Source organism: Entelurus aequoreus, linkage group LG05, assembly GCF_033978785.1.
Source record: "Entelurus aequoreus isolate RoL-2023_Sb linkage group LG05, RoL_Eaeq_v1.1, whole genome shotgun sequence".
NCBI classification, from domain to species: Eukaryota; Metazoa; Chordata; class Actinopteri; order Syngnathiformes; family Syngnathidae; genus Entelurus; species Entelurus aequoreus.
In genome coordinates this window covers 3,310,236-3,325,235 of record NC_084735.1, presented here as the reverse complement: position 1 = coordinate 3,325,235, position 15,000 = coordinate 3,310,236, and the positions used below count along the sequence as shown (strand labels likewise).

At 30.3% G+C, this 15,000-nt stretch overlaps 1 protein-coding gene across 2 annotated transcripts in view; it reads left to right on the top strand.

Moving 5' to 3' along the window:
• The window catches only part of LOC133650029 (melatonin receptor type 1B-B-like), a 124,437-nt gene extending 112,947 nt beyond the window's left edge, over positions 1-11,490 (top strand). The window contains exons 2-4 of one of the 2 annotated variants that reach the window (XM_062046783.1): positions 2,018-2,136; positions 2,201-2,545; positions 8,949-11,490. In XM_062046783.1, the coding sequence (XP_061902767.1) occupies positions 2,018-2,136; positions 2,201-2,545; positions 8,949-9,599 (1,115 nt within the window). In that variant the 3' untranslated portion in view covers positions 9,600-11,490. The remainder of the gene's footprint in view (positions 1-2,017; positions 2,137-2,200; positions 2,546-8,948) is intronic. The other variant, XM_062046784.1, reaches the window with a different exon arrangement.
• Positions 11,491-15,000: the final 3,510 nt, after the last annotated feature.

Below are 15,000 nucleotides of genomic sequence, written 5' to 3'. Positions count from 1 at the left end.
GGTGAAAAGAATGCACGGGACGAAATGAAATGCTACCGGGGACGATGGCTTTTAACCATTTTTTTTCTTTTTATGTATTTATTCATTCTACATTTTATATTAAATGTCTTGGTTTTTCCTCCCTCTGAAAATCCTACGAAATGTTTAACAAGCTATCCTATAATAATACAACAGCTATTAATGTAACAATACAATAAAACAAATATATTTAATGATGTTTTTTTAAATTATTTTAACAATAGGCTAATGTATATTACTTCATATAGATTCTACAACAAACACAAAACTGAAAAACTAAACTATTTACAATTGCAGACACAAGGTTCTTGTTCTGCAGTGCTGTGTGCTAATGTGCTTCGTACACCTGCAGGACCGCAAGCAAGGTCGCAGAGAAAATGCGGACTGGATTTTGAGTGATGTGGGCATTTTCTATATGAACAAGTGGAATGGATTGGATTAGGTTAACTTGCACTTACAGATGTAGCGACCGACTGTAGTTACCGACAGTGGTTTTCTGAACTGTTCCTGAGCCCATGCGGTGATGTCCTTTACACACTGATGTCACTTTTTGATGCAGTACCGCCTGAGAGATCAATGGTCCCACCGATCTCAAGGCCACTGATCTAATTCTAGATCCTAATTCCACTGATCTAACTCTAACCACAATGCCACTGATCTAATTCCTCCCAGAGGTGTTCTATCAGATTCAGGTCAGGACTCTGCGCAGGCCAGTCAAGTACATCCACACCAGACTCTGCCTAACCACTAGGCCACTGAGTAGGTAGTAGTAGTAGTACAGCGCGTACACATATGCATGAAAAGTTGCAATATTACGGGAATAAGTCGGATTTATCGCCGTAGAAACATCATTTAAGGCAGTGGTCCCCGATTGGTACCGGGCCGCACAAGAAATTAAAAAAAAATATATATAAAAAAAAAAATATATATATATATATATATATATATATATATATATTTTTTTTTTTTTTTTTTTTTTTTAATGAAATCAACATAAAAATCACAATATATACATTATATATAAATATAGATCAATACAGTCTGCAGGGATACAGTCCGTAAGCACACATGATTGTATTTATTTATGTAAAATAAAATAAAAAATTTTTTTTTTTTTTTTTTTTTTAATGAAATCAACATAAAAATCACAATAAAATTGTTTTTTGTTTTTTTTAAAAAATGAAATCAACATAAAAATCACAATATATACATTATATATCAATATAGATCAATACAGTCTGCAGGGATACAGTCCGTAAGCACACATGATTGTATTTATTTATGTAAAAAAAAAAAAAAAAAAAAATTTATTTATTATTATTTTTTTTTTAATGAAATCAACATAAAAATCACAATATATACATTATATATCAATATAGATCAATACAGTCTGCAGGGATACAGTCCGTAAGCACACATAATTGTATTTATTTATGTAAAAAAAAAAAAAAAAAAAAAAAAATATTTTTTAATGAAATCAACATAAAAATCACAATATATACATTATATATCAATATAGATCAATACAGTCTGCAGGGATACAGTCCGTAAGCACACATGATTGTATTTATTTATGTAAAAAAAAAAAAAAAAAAAAAAAATTATTTTTTAATGAAATCAACATAAAAATCACAATATATACATTATATATCAATATAGATCAATACAGTCTGCAGGGATACAGTCCGTAAGCACACATAATTGTATTTATTTATGTAAAAAAAAAAAAAAAAAAAAAAAAATATTTTTTAATGAAATCAACATAAAAATCACAATATATACATTATATATCAATATAGATCAATACAGTCTGCAGGGATACAGTCCGTAAACACACATGATTGTATTTATTTATGTAAAAAAAAAAAAAAAAAATTGAAATACACCCCCCCCCCCCCCGGTCCGTGGGACAAATTTTCAAGCGTTGACCGGTCCGCAGCTACAAAAAGGTTGGGGACCACTGATTTAAGGAGAATAAAATAGTTGTTTGTTGTTCCAGGTAACGTGTTTGTGGTGAGTCTGGCCTTCGCGGACCTCGTGGTGGCGTTCTACCCGTACCCTCTGGTCCTCTACGCGCTCTTCCACGACGGCTGGGCGCTAGGAAACACCCAATGCATGGTAAGTCCTCGGGGAGAGGACTCGCCACACCTCACTCCTGACGTCCCTTGCGTTCCGTGCGCAGGTCAGCGGCTTCCTGATGGGCCTGAGCGTCATCGGCTCCATCTTCAACATCACGGGCATCGCGGTGAACCGCTACTGCTACATCTGCCACTCCTTCTCCTACAGCCGGCTGTACAGCTACCGCAACACGCTGATGCTGGTGGCCCTGATATGGCTGCTGACCGTGGTGGCCATCGTGCCCAACTTCTTCGTGGGCTCGCTGCGCTACGACCCGCGCGTCTACTCCTGCACCTTCGCCCAGAACGTCAGCAGCTCCTACACGGTGGCGGTGGTGGTGGTGCACTTCCTGGTGCCCATCGCCGTGGTCACCTTCTGCTACCTGCGCATCTGGATACTGGTCATTCAGGTCAGGATGATTCCATTCGTCACTTACAGATACAGGGTTTCCCCGACGTGTCGTTGAACCGCCGTGGCAAAATAAAAGCCTGCCAAACCTTAAAAATGTATGGCTGGATGATCGGGGGTGCCCAAACTTTTCCCACTGAGGGCCCCAGACTGACGATTAAAGGATGCGGGGGCCATGTTGGTACCTTCAAAACCAGTACAATATATACTGTATGTTTTTTTCAAAGAATTACAACACGCTAAAAAACTGAAATGCTAACAGTTAGCACAGTGGCTAGATAACTAGTAACAAAAAAATATGAGCTAAAAAAAGGGAGAATGCTAACAATGACGTGTTTACAGTGAGCGTTAGTGACACCAAAATGTATGAGACTGAGGTGAGTACCTCCCAAATGAGCTAAAAGAAAATCCAGCATGCTAATGTCAGCACGTTGAAATGCTAACTGTAACATGCACCAAGTGCTAAAATAAATGACTCGGAGGCGTGTGCCTGAAATGTGTTTTTTTTCTCTCCAAATGCAAGCCTGCTAATGTTAGCATGCATCGAGTGCCACAATATGACTGAGGTGTATACATGCAAAATTAGTAAAAAAAAGACAAAAAACTAGAATGCTAATATTAGTGCGCTAACGTACATATATATATATATATATATATATATATATATATATATATATATATATATATATATATATATATATATATATATATATATATATATATATATATATACATATACATATATATATATATATATATATATATATATATATATATATATATATATATATATATAAACATATATATATACATACGTACATATATATATACATACACATATATATATATATATATATATATATATATATACTGTATATATATATACGCACATCACATTTACATACATACACATATATACATATACTTATATACACACATATACATGTATATATAATATATATTTATATATATATACACATATACATATATGTATATATACATATATATATATATGTATATATACATATATATATGTATATATACATATATATATATATATACACATATATGTATATATACATATATTATACATATATGTATATACACATATATATATATATATATATACACATATATACATACATACATACATACATACATATATATATATACATCCATATATACATATCCATCCATCCATCCATATATACACATATATACATATACATATATATATATATACATATATATATATATATATATATATATGTATGTGTATATATATATATATATATATATATATATATATATATATATATATATATATATATATATATATATATATATATATATATATATATATATATATATATACATACATATATATATATGTACATATATACACATATACATACATATATACACACACATATATATATAAATATATATGTATATAAATGCATATGTGTGTGTATATATATATATATATATATATATATATATATATATATATATATATATATATATATATATATATATGTATATACTGCGATGAGGTGGCGACTTGTCCAGGGTGCACCCCGCCTTCCGCCCGATTGTAGCTGAGATAGGCTCCAGCGCCCCCCGCGACCCCAAATGCAATAAGCGGTAGAGAATGGATGGATGGATATATGTATATAAATGCATATGTGTGTGTGTGTGTATATATATATATATATATATATATATATATATATATATATATATATATATATATATATATATATATATATATATATATATATATATACACACACACACATATACAAATATATATACACATTTGTATACACATATACAAATATATATATACATACACACACATATACAAATATATATACACATTTATATACATAAACATATATATATATACACATATACAAATATATATACACATATACATATATATACATATACATACTGTATATACAGTATATACACATATGCATATATATATATATACATATACATATATATATACATATAGATATATATATATCTATAAAAAAAATCGCAATCAATTTTTGAAACTTCTGAATTGATTTAGAATGGAGATGAATAAGAATGGAGATTCGGCTGTGAACCGACTTTTGTGTGCGCACCTGTTACTTTCCAACTGTTGGCCTTAAGTACTTTGAAAAACATATCATAAAAATGTTCCTACATGTTTTATTTTGAAAAACGTGCATCTGAATGGCCGACAGGCCATTCAGATGGAACCAGGTGGGCACTCAAAAGTCAGGAGAGAAAGTTCAAGAAAAAGGTATTTCACGTTTATAACGCGTTTTTGTTACCATTATTTTGACATCACTATCGATAATGTCATGTTGGCCCCGCCCCTAGCCACGCCCACACCTGGAATAATAAAGCAAAGTTGTGAATACCTCCAATTACGCCACAAACCGTCGAAAATCGTCCGAAGCAAATACGCGGGTAAGCGCGCCGACTTTCTCGGAATGCGGAAACGACGACCTTTCGCTTTTTTGACCCGCTTCTGACGAGTCAGCGTAAATTGTGTAAATGCCACAAGGCTCCATTTAAATCCTCTTGGACGTGTGTAACATTTAGCTGGGCCGCATTGATCCGTAATGGCTGAACATGTCGTCGTCCCCGCGCGTGCACAAATGTCAGCGCACACTTATTACCCCGCTTTGACGTGGACAACGCAAAGGGAAACCCGATCACTGTTATTTGTCACTGGGCTCTTTCCGTTTCATTGGACGTAAAAATTCAAAAATAAATCAATCAAAATAGATCAAATTAATTATCTAATAACAAATAAATATATTTAAAATAACCAATCAACATAAATAGCACAAAAAAGCTAATAATGATCAACTTCGACTGTTTTTTTTTAATTAAAAATCAATTTCTTGTGCTTTACGTCAGTGGTCCCCAACCTTTTTGTAGCTTTTTATTTTTTTATTTTTTATTTCTTTACATAAATAAATACAATCATGTGTGTTTACGGACTGTATCCCTGCAGACTGTATTGATCTATATTGATATATAATGTGTATATATTGTGTTTTTTATGTTGATTTCATTTAAAAAAAAAAAAAAAAAAAAAAAAAAAAAATTTTTTTTTTTTAAATTTCTTGTGCGGCCCGGTACCAATCGGTCAGCGGACCGGTAATGGGCCGCGGCCCGGTGGTTGGGGACCACTGCTTTACGTGTACTTTCAGTTGCGATGTGTATCAACGTTTTAGGAGTTCCTTGTAACGTTAACCTCAAAAAGTACACGACTTCAAAAACAACTGGAGAACTAATACTGCACTGATGTTTTACTCTTTTTTTTTTAAGTAGACACTAGATGGCAATAAAAGCACACATTGTCAAATTACTGTACTGTTTTAGTGCACTTTAAATAATAATTACTTATATTTATACAACTAAACACCACAGTATTACATTATTAAAGCTTTACAATTGTTAAATTAAAATAAGCTGTCTTTTTAGTTTTACTTTCAACACATAAAATTGTATCTAGATCCACTTCAGATCTATCCATATATATATATATATATATATATATATATATATATATATATATATATATATATATATATATATATATATATATATATACTGTATATATATATATATATATATATATATATATATATATATATATACACACATATACACACATATGTATGTGTATATATATATATATATATATATATATATATATATATATATATATATATATGTATATATATATATATATATATACATACATATACACACATATGTATGTGTATATATATATATATATGTATATATATATATATATATATATATATATATATACACTGTATGTATATATATGTATATTTATATATATGTATATATACATATATAATGTACATGTATGTTTATATATATACATACATATATATGTATGTATATATATATAAACATACATGTACATTATATATGTATATATACATATATATAAATATACATATATATACATACAGTATACTTACATACATATATATATATATATACATATATATACATATATGTATGCATGTATTTTTTTGTATGTATGTATGTATATTTTTGTCATAGAAAATGTAGTCGTTTTTTTTATGGCAAACACCAAAAATATGCAAAACTTTCCCCAAAAATATTTCATAATTGATTTTTTGACGTGAAGTAATTGGAGCCTTGAATATGTCAATAATTCATACCACCATTGATTTTAATTCATTATTTTTTGAGCAATGACAGTTTGTAAAAAATAAAAATAAAAATCCCACTAAAATTATTGGGGGTCCAAAAGGGCCCCACTCATTAAAGTGTTGAAAATAAGTTGTCTTTTTTTTTTTTTTTACTTTCAACACTTAAAATTGTATCTAGATCCACTTCAGATCTATCCGTCAATTATACGTTTTTAATTTTATACATATATATATATATATATATATATATATATATATATATATATATATATATATATATATATATATATATATATATATATATATATATATATATATATATATATATATATATATATATATATACAGTATATATATATATATACATTTTCTTTCACAAAATAAATATTATAATATTATAAAACACTTAAATATGAAGAGGTCTGAAACTGTTGAAAAATGTAAATAGTTGAACGTTTAAAAAAATCAAAAATCTATACAACTTATAAGACACTTTAAACCTTTCAAAAAAATGTATAAATATGGATAGGTCTGAAATTGTTGAAGCGTTGAAAGTTTAACAAAAACAATATTATATGACTTACTTACATATATATACTGTATATATGTTGTGTTTTTTCCATTGTAATTGCTTTTCTTTTCTACAAATAGTATAAAACATTATAAATCTATAAAATCTCTATACCTATGGATTTTTTTTAATTTTTTTTACAAAAATAGCATAAACTATAAAAAAAAACATACCAAAAAAACCTTTATAAATATAGATAGGTCTAAAATTGTTGAAGAATTTAAAGTTTTGAGTTTAAAAAAATAATATTTTATGACGTAGATATATATAATATATATATATATATATGTATATATATATGTATATATATATATATATATATATATATATATACATATATATACACATATATATATATACATATATATATATATATATATAATATATATATATATATGTATATATATATATATATGTATATATATATATATATATATATACATATATATATATATACATATATATATATATATATATATATATATATATATATATATATATATATACATATATATATATGTATATTATATATATCTACGTCATAAAATATTATTTTTTTAAACTCAACACACATATATATATATATATATATATATATATATATATATGTATATATATATATATATATACACATATATATATATATATATAATATATATATATACATATATATATATATATATACACATATATATAGTGTTTTTACCATAGTTTAATTTGTATATATATATATATAATGTATATATATATATATATATATATATATATATATATATATATATATATATATATATATATATATATATATATATATATATATATATATACATATATATATATATATATACATACATATATATATATATATACACATATATATATATATATATATATATATATATATATATATATATATATATAAATATATATATATATATATATATATACATATATATATAATATATATATATATATATATATATATATATATATATATATATATATATATATATATATATATATATATATATATATATATATATATATATATATATATATATATGTACACATATATATATAGTGTTTTTACCATAGTTTAATTTTTTATTTTTTGCAAAAAAAAGTATATAACCTAAAAAGAAAATTATGAATCGATAATATCTGTATATCTATGGAGTTTTATATGTATATATCTTTATATCTATGGAGTTGTTTTTTTGTTTGTTTGTTTTTTCACAAAAATAGCTTAAACTATAAAAAAAAAAAAAAAAAAAACATTTAAAAAAAAAAAACCTTTAAAAAACTATAAATAAGGATAGGTCTGAAATTGTTGAAGAATTTAAAGCATTGAAAGTTAAAAATAACAAACATTATATGACTTACTTTATATAGTGTTTTATTCATAATAAAAAATGTTTTGTCTTTTAAAAAGAGCATAAAACATAACAATTAATGACAAATATATAAAAACGTTACATTAATGGATAAGTCTGAAGTTGCACAATAATTTACAGCATTAAAATATTTGATTACAGCAATTAAAATGTGACTTTAGTGGTAAAGGAGGTGGACTGCAGGGTGTAACTGCTGCTTGTCTGTTCCAGGGTCAAACTGTGGCCCTTTGTGACCAAAGCGTAAGAAGAAGTGAACTCTCTTGCAGGTGCGACGCAAAGTCAAGACGGAGGAGAGTCCCCGCCTGCGACCCAGCGACATGCGCAACTTCATCACCATGTTCGTGGTCTTCGTGCTCTTCGCCATCTGCTGGGCGCCGCTCAACCTCATCGGCCTGGCGGTGGCCATTGACCCGTCGCGCGTGGGCCCGCTCATCCCCGAGTGGCTCTTCGTGGTCAGCTACTTCATGGCGTACTTCAACAGCTGCCTCAACGCCGTCATCTACGGCCTGCTCAACCGCAACTTCCGCAACGAGTACAAGCGCATCGTCACCTCCGTCTGGGTCACGCGCCTCTTTGTCACCGAGACGTCGCGGGCCGCCACCGAGGGCCGCAGCCTTCGCAGCAGGCAGACGCCGCCGCCGCTCAACAACAACGAGTCGGTGCGGGAGCGCACCAACAAGAACTGAAAAACATCCCGGATCTTTGTCTCCCTCAAGTGCTGGGCGCCGTTTCCACGGCGACGACGCCAAAAACAATGTGAACGCTACATCGGGATCACGCGTGGCGTCCTTTTTCTCACGCCGACCATCGACTTCCCGAGCCTCAAATCGTCCGACTCGCCTCACCGGCGCGACACCTTAGTAACAAAAAGACGGGGGGGATGATGTCATCGGGCGACGCCCTCTCGCCAGCAGGAAGTGACATGAAAAACTACAGTTGGAGCTAAAAACATGGCGGACATTCCGTCTACATGAGACGGACGCACCTCGGTTTTGGTCTACCGCTCCACAAGGTCCGACAAAAACTGAATCAGAAAGAAATCATGGCAACCAAACACCCACAAATATGAAGAAAAAACAAAAAATGTACTGTGTTTCTCACCATCTTTATCAAAGTGCTGGCACTCACCACTTTTTTTGGCCCCATGGTGGATTATTCTGGAGGGGGAAAAAAGTACAGATTCTAAGGCTGATGTCCCGGACATACCTCAGTTTTCGTAGTCAGTCCCAAAAGGTCTGACAAAGACCAAATCGCCCAAAAACTGAATCAATTTCTCCCAAAATGTAAATCCAATTAATTGGTTCCAAACACCCACAAATATGAAATAAATTTAACATAGTTTCTCACCTTCTTTATCAAAATGCTGGCACTCACAACTTTTTTTGGCCCCATGTTGAATTATTTTGAAGGAAAAAAAATCAGATTTTGAGTCTGATCAACCAGACTTGCTTTGGTTTTCATAATCCGTTCCAAATGGCGCAAAAACTGAATCAATTTTTTCCTAAATAAATAATGTAATTACAGTTAATTGGTTCAGAACATCCAAAAATATGAAGAAAATTTAAAAAAAAATTCTCATCTTCTTTATCAAAGTGTTGGCACTCGCAACTTTTTTTGGCCCCATGTTGAAATATTTTGAAGAAAAAAAAGTCAGATTTTGAGTCTGATAAACCAGACTTTCTTTGGTTTTCGTAATCCGTTCGAAAAGGTCCGACAAAGACCAAATCACGCAAAAACTGAATCAATTTCTCCCAAAATAAATAATGTAAAACCAATTAATTGGTTCCAAACACCCACAAATATGAAATAAATTTAACATCGTTTCTCACCTTCTTTATCAAAATGCTGGCACTCGCAACTTTTTTTGGCCCCATGTTGAAATATTTTGAAGAAAAAAAAGTCAGATTTTGAGTCTGATGAACCAGACTTTCTTTGGTTTTCGTAATCCGTTCCGAATGGCGCAAACACTGAATCCGTTTTTTCCTAAATATAATTACAGTTAATTGGTTCCGAACATCCAAAAATATGAAGAAAATTTAAAAAAAAATTCTCATCTTCTTTATCAAAGTGTTGGCACTCGCAACTTTTTTTGGCCCCATGGTGGATTATTTTGAATTTAGAACAAAGTATAGATTCTTAAACTGATGATCCAGACGCACCTCAAATGTCTTAGTCTGTTCCAAAAGGTCAGACAAAGACCAAATCACGCGAAAACTGAATCAGTTTTTTCCAAAAGAAATCATGAAAATCCAGTTAATTGGTTCCAAACACCCACAAATATGAAGAACATTTAACATTGTTTCTCACATACTTTATCAAAATGCTGGCACTCGCAACTTTTTTTGGCCCCATGTTGAAATATTTTGAAGGAAAAAAAATCAGATTTTGAGTCTGATCAACCAGACTTTCTTTGGTTTTCATAATCCGTTCCAAATGGCGCAAAAACTGAATCAGTTTTTTCCAAAATAAATAATGTAATTCCAGTTAATTGGTTCCAAACATCCAAAAATATGAAGAAAGTTTAAAAAAAATTCTCACCTTCTTTATCAAAATGCTGGCACTCGCAACTTTTTTTGGCCCCTTGTTGAAATATTTTGAAGAAAAAAAAGTCAGATTTTGAGTCTGATAAACCAGACTTTCTTTGGTTTTCGTAATCCGTTCCAAAAGGTCAGACAAAGACCAAATCACGCAAAAACTGAATCAATTTCTCCCAAAATAAATAATGTAAAACCAATTAATTGGTTCCAAACACTCACAAATATGAAAGAAATGTAACATCGTTTCTCACTTTCTTTATCAAAATGCTGACACTCGCAACTTTTTTTGGCCCCATGGTGGATTATTTTGAATTTAGAACAAAGTATAGATTCTTAATCTGATGATCCAGACGTACCTGAAATGTCTTAGTCTGTTCCAAAAGGTCCGACAAAGACCAAATCACGCGAAAACTGAATCAGTTTTTCCCAAAATAAATTATGTAAATCTAATTAATCGGTTCCAAACACCCACAAATATGAAATAAATTTAACATCGTTTCTCACCTTCTTTATTTAAAGTGCTGGCACTTGTGACTTTTTTCGGCCCCATGTTGAATTATTTTGAAGGAAAAAAAATCAGATTTTGAGTCTGATGAACCAGACTTTCTTTGGTTTTCGTAATCCGTTCCAAAGACCAAATGGCGCAAAAACTGAATCAGTTTTTTCCAAAAGAAATCATGTAAATCCAGTTAATTGGTTCCAAACACCCACAAATATGAAGAACATTTAACATTGTTTCTCACATACTTTATCAAAATGCTGGCACTCGCAACTTTTTTTGGCCCCATGTTGAAATATTTTGAAGGAAAAAAAATCAGATTTTGAGTCTGATCAACCAGACTTTCTTTGGTTTTCATAATCCGTTCCAAATGGCGCAAAAACTGAATCATTTTTTTTCCAAAATAAATAATGTAATTCCAGTTAATTGGTTCCAAACATCCAAAAATATGAAGAAAGTTAAAAAAAAATTCTCACCTTCTTTATCAAAATGCTGGCACTCGCAACTTTTTTTGGCCCCATGTTGAAATATTTTGAAAAAAAAAAAGTCAGATTTTGAGTCTGATGAACCAGACTTTCTTTGGTTTTCGTAATCCGTTCCAAATGGCGCAAAAACTGAATCAGTTTTTTCCAAAATAAATAATGTAATTCCAGTTAATTGGTTCCGAACATCCAAAAATATGAAGAAAATTTTAAAAAAATGGTCACCTTCTTTATCAAAATGCTGGCACTCGCAACTTTTTTTGGCCCCATGGTGGATTATTTTGAATTTAGAACAAAGTATAGATTCTTAATCTGATGATCCAGACGCACCTCAAATGTCTTAGGCTGTTCCAAAAGGTCCGACAAAGACCAAATCACGCCAAAACTGAATCAGTTTCCCCCAAAAGAAATCATGTCAAGCCAAAGCACTGGCACTCGCAACTTTTTCCGGCCCCATGGTGGATTATTTTGGACAGATGGTGAGTCACAAACATGTGGGATCCTTTGTTTGGGATGAGTTTGAAGCAAAAGGACCCGAGCACGGCGTAGTGATGCTTAGTAACAACACAATCAGGAAGAACTTTTGCACACCCGGCACAAACGCAGACGCTCCGCTCCAAAGCGGGGGTGTCCAAACTTTTTCCCAGCCAGAGTGGCGTACATGAACAAATGTTTTTTTGGATACATTTTGTACATCAAAGATGCTAAAAGCAATCCAATGTAGATCCCAAACATCTTAGATACTGAAATATGCAGAGGGACTATGAAAAAGTGTGACTCTGATTGAAGTCGTGTCCTTGGTGTTGTGAGCTGCGTGGGATTATGTCCACGCGCGCTTTTTTTTCAAATGAAAGGTCAACAGCAGTGGATTGTTGATGAGTGCACTGCCTCGTCATGCTGATGTCAGAGTGACGTCATACAACAAGACATCCAACCATTCATGCCAACATTCGCAGCTCAAAATCGTCCTCTAAAGCAGTGGTCCCCTACCACCGGTCCGCGGCCCGGTACCGGTCCGCGGACCGATTGGTACCGGGCCGCACAAGAAATAAAAAATAAAAAATAAAAATACATTTTTTTTTTAATGAAATCAACATAAAAAACACAATATATACATTATATATCAATATAGATCAATACAGTCTGCAGGGATACAGTCCGTAAGCACACATGATTGTATTTATTTATGCAAAAAAAAAAATAATAATAATAATTTTTTTTTTTTTTTTTAAAATACACCCCCAAGCGTTGACCGGTCCGCAGCTACAAAAAGGTTGGGGACCACTGCTCTAAAGGCTTCTTGGCATATTTAATAATAATAAAAAATTTTAAAAAACAACAACATTACCACACCCTGCATGACAACAATACGACTACTGGGACAATTTTAAAATAATAAACATTTAATGATAAGTCGTAATATCAAAATTAATTAATTAATTAATATATGTATGCATTATTAGTATTATTACTATTATTCAATTTACAATACTATTATGCTTCATAATGATATAAATAATATATGCTTAATAATAAATAAAAGAATACATTTTTATGGAAATAATATTGATTGACGCAATTCTATTGTAAATGACTGATGAAAGCTAATACATACATACATACATACATACTTATACATACACATATACACATATATATATACATACATATATATATATATATATATATATATATATATATATATATATATATATATATATATATATATATATATATATATATACATGTAAATACATATACGTGTATATATGCATACATATATACATTTAAGGGTGTGTAGATATATGCAGTATATCTACATACATACATACATACATATATACACGTATACACACACATGTATAGACATAACATACATACATAAATACACATATATATACATACGTACATATATACAGTATATACGTGTGTGTGTATATACATACACGTGTATACACACACACACACACACACACACACACACACACACACACACACACACACACACACACATATATATATATATATATATATATATATATATATACACACATATATACATGTATATGTACATACATATATACAGTATAAACGTGTGTATATACATATATATATCTACACATACATATATACATGTATATGTAAATACATATATACAGAATATATGTGTGTATATATACATACACGTGTATATATATATATATATATATACATATACATATATATACATATACATATATATACACATATACAGTATATACATATACACACACACATATATACATACATTTTATTTTCCATTTTATTATCATTTTATAATTTAACTATCATTTATTATCATTTTATTATACATATTTTTCTTGGAAAAAAACATTACCAATAGTTTTAGATAAAGAGCAAACAAGCGTGGTTAACATTTTGAAACACTGTGACCGATACGGCTACGATTAATAAATATCACACCTTGTCAACTTCAACGCAAAGCTAATATGCAAGCTTTTGCCCTCAAAATATGCATCATTTATTAGCATATCTGCTTTTTATTTTTAGAATATATAATGTTGCAATTTTCCATGTCAACAAAGCAAGCACGTCTTACGTTAGCTCGACGCTAATTTACATTGGATATGCCATTTACATGCTACTGATTAGCATTAGCCATTTTACATGGCGATTTCAACACCACCAATAATGAAAACAACTACCAAGTTGCATGTTACGGCTTGTAGTAAGTCCGATACTGT